The sequence below is a fragment of the Somniosus microcephalus genome, chromosome 9, assembly GCF_052327205.1.
Source record: "Somniosus microcephalus isolate GS21.2 chromosome 9, FLI_Smic_1.0, whole genome shotgun sequence".
Classification (NCBI taxonomy): domain Eukaryota; kingdom Metazoa; phylum Chordata; class Chondrichthyes; order Squaliformes; family Somniosidae; genus Somniosus; species Somniosus microcephalus.
In genome coordinates this window covers 231,322,730-231,337,041 of record NC_140995.1, presented here as the reverse complement: position 1 = coordinate 231,337,041, position 14,312 = coordinate 231,322,730, and the positions used below count along the sequence as shown (strand labels likewise).

Here is a 14,312-nt window from a genome sequence, read left to right as displayed (position 1 = left end):
TTTCCTTTACCCCCCCACAGGACCATCGCAAGCACCCGTCCCCACTAGCCAGGAGGAAGAGACTGAGCTTCCAGACTCCTCAGAGGAAGCTGCAACCTCTGAGGGCGCAGCGTCAGCAGAATTCAGCGCACCCAGCACCAGCGCAGACACTCACACCTTGGTGGGACCTTTGGGACCTAGAGTAGTGTTGTCACCTGGTGTATCACAGCTCACAAGTGAGCATCAGCAGATTGTGGAGACAGGGACAGCAGTGGAGAGTCTTAATCGGAGGGCGCAGGACTCTGCCAGCTCGGCTCAGCTACATGTCGACCCTCTGCCTCTGGGTCCATCCACAAGATCAGCGGTGCTGGAACTGCAGGAACAGATGCAGGAGTCTCTGGCAGGTTTTGTCTCCAGGGTCGCTGCGAGTGTGGAGCGAATGGAGGAGTCCATTGCTAACATGAGCAGAGCCTTTGTGGAGTCATTGGCGCATGAACGCATCACCATGGAAAGGATGGCAACCTCCATGGAGGTGATAAGTACATAAGAAATAGGAGCAGGAGTAGGCCAATCGGCCCCTCGAGCCTGCTCCGCCATTCAATAAGATCATGGCCTAGAAATTGGGTTCTGGTCTTGCCAGGGCTGTAGCGCCAGAAAGTTTGCGCCAGCGGTAATGCGGCAGCGCCCGACGAAAATTCGGGTGCACCGGGCCCAGACGGCGGCGGGCGCTAAAACCCTCCTTTAGCGCCTCAAAACGGGCGTGAACTTGGGTTTCCCGGCGCTAATCCCCCGCTGCGGCACCCGATGCGGTGCGGCAGGCGGGGGAACTGCAGGCCTCCTCCTCCTGTTGAGGAGCTGCCTGCAGCCGACAACTGTCCGGCGGATTGACCCGACATCTGAGCCCGGCACCTCGGGGAAGTGCCGGGCTCGCATGAGACACTGATCAGGGCCGCGGGGGGGGGGAATGCAGGAGTCCGGGAAGGGAGGTGCGGGCAGGCGGCCGCCGGGAACGCGGCCGGCCGCCGCTCCACCTTTATGCGCCGGCGCACACTGGGGGAAGACTCTGTTGCCAGAGTCTTAGTTGCGCCTGCCACGGGCGAGGCGGGCGCAACTGAATTTTGGCTTGGGGCCGGGTTACCACGGCAACCGGGACGCTGCGCACACCGATGACGTCATCGGTGCCGGCGCAGCGCTACCGGTCTACCGCCGCGGAAGGGCCCCAGGCAATTTAGGAACCGGCGCCAATTGCAGCGCTCGGCCCTCTAGCGCCGCAAAATCGGTGCTAAGAGCACTGAATTTCTAGGCCCATGGCTGATCTGATCCTAACCTCAAATCTACTTCCACTCTCCATCCCACCCGAACCCATGTGATCTCCCGGGAGAGGCAAAAAAACAGATAAAAAAAACCAATGGCCAATTTGGGAGAAAAAATCTGGGAAATTCCTCTCCGACCCATCTAGGCGATCGAAACTCGTCCAGGAGATCACTCTGTCCCTGTATTTCCTGCAGTACTTAACTTCTGTAAAGGGTGATCTCCACCCCAGCCAGGAACAGGCCCAATTTACTCTTGAAGGACTCCTAGCTGGCAGCCTGTTCCCGAGGTCTCCACTAATCCCTGTGAATAGAACCATCTCCTGAAATCTAACACAGAGTTAGAACACAAGAACTGGGAGCAGGACCAGGCTACACGGCCCCTGGGCCCGCTCCGCCACCCACAGGGCCATGACCGATCCGAACTTAGACTCATGTCCAGTTTCCTGCCCGCTCCCCGTAACCCCTAATTCCCTTTACTTCTAGGAAACTGTCTATTTCTGTTTTAAATTTATTTAATGATGTAGCTTCCACAGCTTTCTGGGGCAGCAAATTCCACAGACCTACTACCCTCTGAGTGAAGAAGTTTCTCCTCATCTCAGTTTTGAAAGAGCAGCCCCTTATTCTAAGATTATGCCCCCTAGTTCTAGTTTCACCCATCATTGGGAACATCCTCACCGCATCCACCCGATCAAGCCCCTTCACAATCTTATATGTTTCAATAAGATCGCCCCTCATTCTTCTGAACTCCAATGAGTAGAGTCCCAATCTGCTCAACCTCTCCTCATATGTCCACTTCCTCATCCCCGGGATTAACCGAGTGAACCTTCTTTGTACTGCCTCGAGAGCAAGTATGTCTTTTCTTAAGTATGGACACCAAAACTGTATGCAGTATTCCAGGTGCGGTCTCACCAATACCTTGTATAACTGCAGCAATACCTCCCTGTTTTTATATTCTATCCCCCTAGCAATAAAAGCCAACATTCCATTGGCCTTCTTGATAACTTGCTGCACCTGCATACTAACTTTTTGAGTTTCGTGCACCAGGACCCCCAGATCCCTTTGTACTGCAGTACTTTCCAGTTTCTTGCCATTAAGATAATGGGCCAGTAATTCCGGTCCCAACGCGTGAGTACGGACGGGGTACTCGCGCGTGAGCCGGATGGAAGTGCCGGTTTTCAGGATGCACAGCGCATGCGCTGAAAACCGGCATTTCCTGTCCTCTAAACCAAGGGGTTAAGAGGCGGAATGCGTGCGACGTATCAGGCAGCGCGTGCGCGCTGAAATTCGTTTTTTTGTAAAGAGTTGCCCGTGCGTAAAGGCCTCCGGTTTTTACACTTGAAAAAAACAGATGTAAGTACTTAGTTTTACAGGTAAGTGGCCTATTAATACAATTTAGAATTTTTTTTCCACAGGTTTATTATTTTTAAAGAATTTACAGTAAGGTAAGTGTATTTTTAGACCCGATTTGTTAAAAAAAAAAAAAAAATTTTTAATTTGATTAATTGTTTAAAATAGTTTTTTACAGTTATTCATAGTTCATTTATTTAGTGGGATGTTTTTTTAACCTTTATTTGTAGTTTAAGTGCTGTTTTGGGCGCCCTGAGTTTTCATGAGTTTGACAGTTCTTACTATCAAACTCATGAATGAACTTTTGCAACCTCCCATTGGTTGCCCAGTGCCCACGTGATCCCAGCCGGCTCATCAAAATAACTACGCTTTAATTCTGTTTAAAACTACTTTACATTCTTCAAAATAATGTAAAAAGTATTTAAAACTTTATAAAAGTTACCTAAAGATTAATAAAAATACAAAAAATGTATTTAAAATGCTGCTCTGCATGTAAAATTGCTTTGCAGCTTGTGTTAAAAATTGGGGGCGTGGCCTATGTTAAGGAGACCTCAAGGGGCGTGTCTAACTTAGACTCCGCGCTCAAGGCTTCGCGCTGGCTGCACTCCTGGGCGGCGTGACGTCAGACGCTGCCCAGGAGTAATCAACTGAAAACAGGAATTGCAAGCGTCCCGGGAGCAGAACGGCAGGCGCGCCGGGTAAGTGCACATCGGGGCTTGCATGCGCGGCAAGCCCCCGAACCTAATTTCTGGGCCAATAACTTGCTCTATGATTTTTCCTGCCAAAGTGCATAACCTCACACTTTCCAGTATTGTATTCCATCTGCCAAATCTCTGCCCACTTACTTAGCCTGTCTATGTCCCTTTGCAGGTTTTTTATGTCCTCCTCACTCACTACTTTCCCTCCCATCTTTGTATCATCTGCAAACTTTGATATGTTACACTCGGTCCCCTCCTCCAAATCGTTAATATAGATTGTAAAGAGTTGGGGACCCATCACTGACCCCTGCGGAACACCACTAGTTACTGATTGCCAGTTTGAGAATGAACCATTTATCCCAACTTTCTGTTAGATAACCAATCCTCCACCCATGCCAGAATATTACCCCCAATCCCGTGATTTTTTATCTTGAGCATAATCTTTTGTGTGGCACCTTGTCAAATGCCTTTTGGAAGTCTAAATACACTACGTCCACTGATTCCCCTTTATCCACCCTGTATGTTACGTCCTCAATGAACTCAAGCAAATTTGTCAAACATGACTTCCCCTTCATAAAACCATGCTGACTTTGTCCTATTAAATTATGTTTATCCAAATGTCCCGTTACTGTCTCCTTAATAATGGACTCCAAAATTTTACCAACCACAGATGTTAGGCTAACTGGTCTATAGTTTCCAGCATTCTGCCTACTACCCTTTTTAAATAAGGGTATTACATTAGCAGTTTTCCAATCTGCCGGGACCTTTGCTGAGTCCAGGGAGTTTTGGAAAATTATTACCAATGCATCCACAATCCCTACCGCCACTTCCCTCAAGACCCTAGGATGTAAGCCATCAGGTCCAGGGGATTTATCCGCCTTGAGTCCCATTATTTCACTGAGTACAATCTCCTTAGTGATTTTAATCATCTTTAGCTCCTCCCCCCCCTATTGCCCCCTGTTTGTCCAGTGTTGGGATATTCTTAGTGTCCTCTACCGTAAAGACTGAAAAAAGCGGCCAGAGTGCAGAAAACATGGTGAGTGTTCTGAATAGAATGACATCTCTGGAGGAGATGTGTCTTTATGCATTTCTCCACCTCACCTGAAGAAGGAGCAGCGCTCCGAAAGCTTGTGATTTCAAATAAAGCTGTTGGACTATAACCTGGTGTTGTGTGACTTCTTACATCTCTGGAGGAGCGATGGTCATCTATTGAACAGAGAAACCAGACCTTCATGGAAGTCCTTCTGAGTAGGACTGCCAGTGCAGATGTAGGTCCCCATGGCCCCCCTGATGTGCAGCAAGGTGCTCTCAAGCCACTTGCAAGCGCTGAGGAGGACCTGACCCATGAGAGGGAAGTTGGTGGCAGACATCAAGGAAGTGGGGGCTCCTCTCCAAGCGCTCACACTTCCATGCCACTGCAGAGCCCTCGGTCCGAGCCCCACCAGAGTCCACACCCAACTGAGATCAGCGTCTCAACCCCTGCACAGCCGCAGGAGCAGCAGACTGTTGGCGCGCCCTCACAGGTTCACAACCCCAGAGGACACCTGCCAAAGGTGTCGAGACAGGAGCAGCAAGAAAGTGAGCAAGGGGCCTCCACATCTGCTGAAGCCACAGAGGAAGCACCACGTAGGAGCACGCGTAAGAGAAAGATCCTGCACAAATAGTCACAAGGGTAGTCATTGGATGAAATTTGATGTTTTATGTTAAAAAGCCATCAGATGATTACTGTAAATAAAAAATCTGATGGCTACTGCTGTAGTTGTGGCGTGTGTCATTTTGCGAATGGGACTTCCGCATTGAGGGCTTAGGATTACTTGCAATTGTCAGTATGGTGGTCAAATTGCTAGGAATCCGCTGGTTCTTGGCCATTGTCGATGCTCAGGTAAGAAGCTGCGAGGCAAAAGTGCTTGATTGGCTAGGCTAAGCAAATCTGGCCAAGATGAGTGCGTTCCTTGCATCCCGGGCAGTAGTGTTCTCGCGTACTGCTGCCGCTGGTTGATGTTCATTTTCGCCCTCCTCCTCCTCCTCATCTGAGGAGGATATGTGAGGAGCCACTTGGTCCTCAGGAATCTGTAAGCCACGACGCTGTGCCATGTTGTGAAGTGCACAGCAAACCACGACGATTCTGGAGACCCTGGCTGCTGAGTACTGCAGGGCTCCACCTGAACTATCCAGGCATCTGAAGCGCATTTTCAGCAAACCGATGGTTTGCTCGATTATGGCTCTGGTGGACATGTGGCTGGAGTTGTAGCTCTCCTCAGCTTCGTTGGATGGGCTCCTCAATGGCGTCATTAGCCACATCTTCAGGGGTAGCTCTTGTCTCCAAGTAGCCATCCGTTAAGTTGGTCTGGCGGACTGAATAGCGGAGGCACACTAGACTGGTGCAGTATGAAGGAGTCATGGCAACTGCCAAGGTACTTGGCACAAACATGCAAAATTTCCTTCTTGTGGTCACACACCAGCTGAACGTTAAGGGAGTGGAAGCCCTTGCGGTTGACAAAAATACCTGGATTGCGATGGGGTTCCTTAAGGGCCACATGTGTGCAGTCAACGACGCCCTGCACCCTTGGAAAGCCTGCCAGATTAGCTAATCCAACCGCACGCGCCGTGACACTTGCTTGATCCTTGGTGAAATGGATGTGATTGTGCGCGATGGCAAAGAGGGCATCGGTTACCTGCGTGATGCAAGTGTGTGCGGCCACCTGGGAAATGCCGCTGATGCCTGCTGCTGATCCCTGGAATGAGCCTGAGGCAAAAAAGTTGAGTGTGGTGGTGACTTTGATGGCCACTGGTAAGGGTTGTCCACCTGGTCCTCTGGGCTGCAGGTCTTGTTGCAGCATTGCGCAGATGTCACCCACTACCTCTCGCGAAAGTCGGAGCCGCCTTTGGCACTGCTGCTCAGACATGTTGAGGTAGCTGACCCTGTGTCTGTAGACCCTGTTTTGGGGGTATCTCCTGCACCGACGAGCTTCCATGCGCTGGCCCCTTCCGGCCTCTGCAGCTTCAGGTGGTTGAGCAGCAGCTTGGCACTCCTGTTGCTGCTGCTGTTGTTCATGGTTCTGCTGGTGCCGTGGCTGGTCTTCGTCCTCTTCTAATGTCCAGAAGGGAAGGAAATAAATGGCTCCCATGCTTCTGGTATATGTCTCAGTTGAAGCGCTCAGTGAAGGTGGCGAGAGGGGTTTCCCAGGAGGTCACACTAGAGATGGGTGTCAGGCTCCAAACTTCCACAGCTGTGGTTATGCATTCTAAAAGTTCCCCCAGACCTGAGACAACAAAGTCCTACCACCTGCAAATGATGGCTGATCAAATCTCCTATTTAATGGTTGACCTGCAGCTGATAGTCAGCAATCCAATTGTGCTCCCGCCAGGTTTCACCGTCGTGTTTCAGAACAGGTGTGCTTCATGTGGGAAAAGGGTTAAAATCACAAAGGCCTTTCAAAATGGCATTATAGAGGCAATTTAGTGCTTGTTAAGGACCTTAACGGCCTATCCCACCTCTTGGAGGCGGGACAGAGACGGGACCATTAGACACGATTTAATGAAAATTGCTTGGAGGCGGGATTGGGCGGGCCCGCCCGCCAGTTTTTGCAATTTTAACCCCCCACATGCCTCCAATCCCGCCTCAATGGCCCGATGAAAATCGAGCCCTATGACTCTATTTATGAAGCCCAGGCTCCCATATGCTTTATTAACCACTTTCTCAACCTGCCTGCCACCTTCAACGATTTGTGCACATATACCCCCAGGTCTCTCTGTTCACGCACCCCCTTTAGAATTGTACTCTTTAGTTTATAGTGCCTCTCCTTGTTCTTCCTACCAAAATGCATCACTTGGCACTTTTCTGCATTAAATTTCATCTGCCATGTGTCTGCCCATTCCACCAGCCTGTCTATGTCCTCTTGAAGTCTATCATAATTCTCCTCACTGTTCACTGTACTTCCAAGTTTTGTCTCATCTGCAAATTTTGAAATTATACCCTGTACGCCCAAGTCCAAGTCATCAATATATATCAAGAAAAGCAGTGGTCCTAGTACCGACCCCTGGCGAACACCACTGTATACCTTACTCCAGTCTGAAAAACAACCGTTCACCACTACTCTCTCTCTCTCCTGTCACTTAGCCAATATTGTATCCATGCTGCCACTGTCCCTTTTATTCCATGGGCTTCAACTATTTGGAAGTCCATGTACACCACATCAACGCATTGCCCTCATCTGTTACCTCATCAAAAAAACTCAATAAAGTTAGTTAAACACGATTTGCCTTTAACAAATCTGTGCTGGCTTTCCTTAATGAATCCACACTTGTCCAAGTAATTGTTAATTTTGTCCCTGATTATCGTTTCTAAAAGCTTCCCAACTACCGAGGTTAAACTGACTGGCCTATAGTTGCTGGGTTTATCCTAACGCCCTTTTTTGAACAAGGGTGTAACATTTCTAATTCTCCAGTCCTCTGGCACCACGCCCGTAAGTAAGAAGGATTGGAAGATTATGGCCAGTACCACCTTTACTTCCCTTAGCATCCTAGGATGCATCCCATCCGGTCCTGGTGACTTATCAGCCAACCATTCTAGTACCTCCTTTTTCAATTTTTATCCCATCCAGTATCTCAACTACTTCCTCTTTCACTATGACTTTGGCAGCATCTTCTTCCTTGGTAATGACAGATGCAAAGTACTCATTTAGTACCTCAGCCATGCCCTCTGTCTCCATGCGTAGGTCTCCTTTTTGGTCCCTAATCGGCCCCACACCTACCCGTTTACTATTTATATGCCTATGGAAGACTTGAATTCCCTTTTATGTTAGCTGCCAATCTATTCTCATACTCTCTCTTTGCCCCTCTTATTTTCTTTTTCACTTCCCCCCTGAACTTTCTGTATTCAGACTGGTTCTCACTTGTATTCTCAACCTGACATCTGTCATACTGCTTCATCTTACTCTCTATCTCTTTCATCGTCCAGGGAGCTCTGACGTTGGTTGCCCTACCTTTCCCCCTCATGGGAATGTACCTCGACTGTACCCAAACCAGCTCCTCTTTAAAGGCAGCCCATTGTTCGATTACAGTTTTGCCTGTAATTGATTCCAATTTACCCGGGCCAGATCTGTTCTCAACCCACTGAAATTGGCCTTCCTCCCTTTAAGTATTTTTACTGTAGATTGCTCCCTGTCCTTTTCCATAGCTAATCTAAACCTTATGATGCTATGATCACTGTCCCCTAAATGTACCCCTACTGACACTTGCTCCACTTGACCCACCTCATTCCCCAGAATCAGATCAGCAATGCCTCTTCTCTCGTTGGGTCAGAAACGTACTGATCAAGAAAGGTCTCCTGAACACCCATCAGAAATTCTTCCCCCTCTCTGCCCTTTACACTATTACTATACCAGTCTATATTAGGATAGTTGAAGTCCCCCATTATCACTACTCGAGAGCTCTTGCACCTCTCTGTAATTTCCCTGCAAATTTGCTCCACTATATCCTTCCCACTAGTTGGTGGCCTATAGAATACACCTAGTAGTTTTTTAACTCTAACCAAATAGATTCAGTACTGCCACCCCACCTCCTTCTTTCCTTCCCTATCTTTCCTGTACACCTTATATACAGGAATATTTAGTACCCAATCCTGCCCTTTTTTGAGCCAGGTCTCTGTTCTCGCAACGACATCATATTCTGAATAAACAGAGACTGATGTGTATGTTTTAACTGTGACAGGCGATGAATGGCATTTTGTAGATTTGAGTATATACATATATTTTTTATGATTTAAAATGATACATTTTTGTAATTCACAGAATCACAGAATCACAGAAACCCCACAGTGCAGATAGAGGCCATTTCGGCCCATTGAGCCTGCACCGACACATATCCCACCCGATCCCCGTAACCCCTACACCAACACATATCCCACCCTATCCCCGTAACCCCACGTATTTAATCCCCCTAACACTAAGGGTCAATTTATCATAGCCAATCAACCTAACCCGCACATCTTTGGACTGTGGGAGGAAACCGGAGCACCCGGAGGAAACCCACGCAAACACGGGGAGAATGTGCAAACTCCTAATTGTTCATTTTTATTTTACGGATATTCCCCTTATTGCAACACTCAATTGATTGAACAGCCCATGTGCTTTAATGCAATGCTACTTTCATTGGATTTAAAATAAACCCTTTATATCCTAACTATTAAACATCTAAATCAGCACATGATATTGAAACTGATTTCACACCTTGTAATGCCTCTATTCAAGGTTGCTTCAGTTCTGATGTGCCCACTGATTTGCGCAGTCTTCAGCTTTGAAATGTAGTCATCTAGTGCCACCTCGTGGTCACTGGGAGCTTTTCAGCTACAAATGCTGTATCCAAATATTTGACTGAAAATGACAGGGAAGTAATAGAATGAGGAAAATCCTAAAACATAAATTGTCCAGAAACATTTTTTTGCAAGTAGTTATTTTTTTAATTTGTTGTGCAGCTGTAGCACTTAGTGTGTCGCATCACTGCAAGCAGTAATCATCAAAGCAAATAGATTTTACCCCTAGTTTTGGGCTGTGCATTCTTGAAAGAAGTTAGCTGCGAGGGGACCAGATACAGATATGTAAGATAGTAAACAGCATACAAGAGGTATGAGCAGAACACGACTTCAAACTGAACTGTGGCCGTGGCAAGGTAAAAGGTAAATCTTGGACTGATATCAAGAAGCTTTTTCTCACACAAAGAGTGATCAACACATGGAATGAACTTCCAGCAGGAGTAGTGGAGACAAAAACCCTGGAATCATTTAAGAACCAGTTAGATACTGTGAGGGGGGACTATAATTTCTGAATGGATTAGCTCAGATGGGCCAAACTAGGACAACTTGGGATGGTAAATAAATGCAGCCTTACCAGCATCACCCACATTCCGAGACAAATAAAAAGGAGGTAGCTCACACAAAGCTCTGTCCAAAGTAAATTCTTCTGGATAATCAGGAACGTGAAGAATTGGCTGACAGGTATCGGCACTTCCACAGCACACTGTGGAGCTTCCTGTTGTATGATGATATGTAGAACTCGACAGTATATAATGAAGTATAGTATATAATGCAGGGACATGCGTTTCTTGTCTTCTAGAGGAGTAAATATGGTACGTTGCATTAAGTAACTTAAATGTTGAGCAGTTCCTGCCTGACTCTCTGAAACCTAACCGTTAGAGCGTGGCTATCTTTTTCTCAGATCGCAATGTTCCTTCATCTCGAATTAGAACACAGGAAGGACTATTGCTTTACTTATGCTTTTTTAAATTTCCAATATTAGTGAAACTGCATTTGAAAAGTGCTTTCATATTGCACGAGTCGTGCCGGGTCCCCCAAACAGGGGTCCTGTCATTCGGCTGTAAACCAAATGTGAAACTGCTGGGCCTTGCTGCAATCAGTGGCCTGCCAGACTTGCTGGAACAACGGGGCTTCCTGGCAGCTAGTCTTAGCAAGTGCCGCTGGTTTTACACTTGCCTTTCTGCCGGCTGTGTGAGGCCGCTGCTTGGGACATTCGCTGTCCGAGCATGGATCTCATGAAATGTTACATAAAATCTACTGTTAAATATTGCATCATCAGTTTTCCTAATTTTCTCTGCCATTCATGGTTAAAACCTACAGTTGAATATTGCATCCGTTTTATTGGTTACCTCGGTTATTTAAGTGGCATTACTAGAGGTAACCAGACTCATCTCTGAGTTGGGACTCTCTCGTGCATTAGTGTGATTTATTTGCATTTGCTGTTGTCAGGGTGAGTGATGAGAAAGATGCTCGAGGCTACCTTCAGGCACTGGCAACCAAGATGACCGAAGAGTTGGAGTCCTTGAGAAATTCCAGCTTAGGAGCACGAGCAACAGTAAGGATCTTTCTTCTTCAACTCTTGGCTGTTAAAATCCACTAACCCATTTTACTCCAGTCCAATACTTCTACAAACATATCAAACTGACAGCAGGAAAAGACCAACTGGTCCATCAAGCTTGCCCCACATCATGATGGCCGGCCATCATGGCTAAACACTCACCTACCCGTCTCCCACCCACCCACCCTGTATGTTTAATCTCCCTCCTTTTTTAAATGTTCTTTCCTCTTTATGGCTACACCCTCACCACCTCACACTGTTTCACATTGAACTGGGGGGAGGTGGAGGAAAGGGCCCATGTTTCAAAAATTTGTGAAAAGGTTAAGAAACCCTGAGCCATCCGAAGCAGGTTTGTCATTGTCATCGTGGTGTACAGCCTTTTACAATATGGCCCACCGCTCCACGATAAGCAATTCACCAATCATAAAACTAGCAGATTAATGTTAAAAATAGATACGCGAAGTTTTCTCCAGGTAGGCTTGTCCTGTCCGCAGCCTGGCTTGAGTTGGAAGCCAAGCCTCAGCTGGAACTTCCCTCTACTGATGGCAAACTGACTGTGAAAGAGATGCGTCATGGGAGTTGTTTTCTCCTGTAAAGAACAAACTGACAGGATGTACTGTAACAAATGCCTCTCTCTCTCTCTCAATCCTTTTATATCTTTCATTCTGTCTCTCTATCTCTCTCTTAGGATATGCCATGGAAGATGCGTCGGTCCCAGAAAGTGGACATGTCAGCTCGATTAGAGCTACAGTCGGCACTTGATGCAGAAATCCGAGCAAAACAGGCAATCCAGGACGAACTTAATAAGGTCAAAGCAGCCAGCATATCCACTGAGTGGTGAGTTCACAGAATTACATAGAAATTACTGCAAAGTAAGAACTGCCTGTTGGGTATTACCGTCTGCCTGCAAACATCACATTTTAATGGTTCAGCTATCTCAGTGATTGAATTTTCCTACTTCCCCATCTGTCAACCTGAACACGTTAACACCTAAAACAGCCCATCTCAGCCTCCCACCAGCCTTTAAATTAATAACTGAAACAATGTTGACATGAGGGGAATCCATCCACGACCGAGATCTCTCTCAGTACAGGCAGGTATGTGTTTTGGTCTCCATGGCAACAGAAACAATGAGTTTTGCTCAGAGATAGCACTGCTTGATGCCAATTTTTAAATTACATTTAATCTGTCTATTTAGTTTCAATTAAAATATAATATAGAAATGCTTTATTTTGTCACAGACAGGATACAGAGAACAGCCAACTTGAGAAGAGTTCAGATGTCATGTCAAATGTCTTGCTTAATATAATAGGAAAGAATCCTGTGGAACTGATGTTTAAAGATCTATTAATAATAATAGCGCCATTAACTTTTTTCCATCTTAATTGATTGAAATGATTTGTAGGTTTTTAATGAGTGAGAATATATTTAGCAATCACTTAGTATCTCCAGTATTTTGTATAAATCGTGAGCCAGTCGAAGATTTCAAGAATATATAGGAGGTTGACCAAACTGATCTAGGCTAATGGTTCAGTATGTTGAGGGGTCAAACACCAGGGACATGAGCAAACAATTTACAAAGTTAGGAGTAAGAACTCTTAGGATGACTTCCAGTGAGTATCTGAGCTATACAGCCCAGGAAGGACCCACGTTTAATCCCTGCTCTGTGCTGAGCCAGCTGAAATCATTTGGGGTAGTGACAGGTGCAGTACAATTAGCCTCAGTGGGTAGGATTAGGGAGGAGAAAGATAAGTCAGGGTCTCGTCTCAGCTCAGCCTCTTTGTCTGACCCACTGGACTGGACATTGAACAGACCTGGCAACTTCCTGGCCACTCGACCACGAATGGTGCCCACCTAGCCCCAGTAGCATGATGTAGGGGCCAGCCTCCCCGCAGTTATTCCCAGCCAAAAGCTTACACCTCAGCTTTATATTTTGCCTTGCCTCTAGTACTTGTTTTTCACAGCACCGTGTTTTATCACCCCTGTCCATCTCCGTGGTTCTGAGGTGTTTATCAATTACATAGGATATGTGGCACAGAAACAGGCCATTCGGCCCAACCAGTCCATGATGGCGTTTATGCTCCACTCGAGCCTCCTCCCGTCTTTCCTCATCTAAATCTATCAGCATAACCCTCTATTCCCTTCTCCCTCATATGCTTGTCTAGCCGCCCCTTAAATGAATCTATACTATTCGCTTCAACCACTCCCTGTGGTAGCAAGTTCTACATTCTCACCACTCTTTAGGTAAAGAAGTTTCTTCTGAATTCCCTATTGGATTTCTTGGTGACTATCTTATATTGATGGCCTCTAGTTTTGCTCTTTCCCCACAAGTGGAAACATTCTCAAAACATTTATCAAAATCTTTCATAGTTTTATAGACCTCTACTGGGTCACCCCTCAGCCTTTTTTCAAGAGAAAGGAGACCCAGCCTGTTCATCCTTTCCTGATATGTATACCCTCGCATTCCTGGTATCATCCTTGTAAATCTTCTCTGCACCCTCTCCAGTGCCTCTATATCCTTTTTATAATACGGTGACCAGAACTGTACGCAGTACTCTGTCTAACCAAGGTTTGATACAGGTTTAGCATAACTTCCCAACTTTTCAATTCTATCCCTCTAGAAATAAACCCCAGTGCTTGGTTTGCTTTTTTTATGGCCTTGTTAACCTGTGTCACCACTTTTAGTGATTTGTGTATTTGTACTCCGAGATCCCTTTGTTCCTCTACCCCATCTAGACTCGCACCCTCCAAGTAATATGTGGCCTCCCTATTCTTCCCACCAAAATGTAATACCTCACATTTATCTGTGTTGAACTTAATTTGCCAATTATATGCCCATTCAGCAAGTTTATTAATGTCCTCCTGTAATTTGTTGCAGTCCTCCTCAGTATCGACTATCTCCCCCCCGCCCCCCAATTTGGTGTCATCTTCAAATTTAGAAATTGCGTTTTTGATCCCAAAGTCTAAATCATTGATATAAATTGTTCAAAAAAGGGTGTAAAGATAAACCCAGCAACTACAGGCCAGTCAGTTTAACCTCGGTAGTGGGGAAGCTTTTAGAAACGATAATCAGGGATAAAATCAATAAGTCACTTGGATAGGGG

The 14,312-nt window shown here is 46.4% G+C and overlaps 1 protein-coding gene across 10 annotated transcripts in view; it reads left to right on the top strand.

Moving 5' to 3' along the window:
- LOC147113118 (serine/threonine-protein kinase MRCK alpha-like) overlaps window positions 1-14,312 on the top strand; it is a 705,238-nt gene that overhangs the window by 580,930 nt on the left and 109,996 nt on the right. For all 10 annotated transcript variants that reach the window (XM_085997998.1, XM_085997999.1, XM_085998000.1 and 7 more), the window contains 2 exons: window positions 11,100-11,205; window positions 11,897-12,045. In XM_085997998.1, coding sequence (XP_085854124.1) covers window positions 11,100-11,205; window positions 11,897-12,045 — 255 coding nt within the window. The remainder of the gene's footprint in view (window positions 1-11,099; window positions 11,206-11,896; window positions 12,046-14,312) is intronic.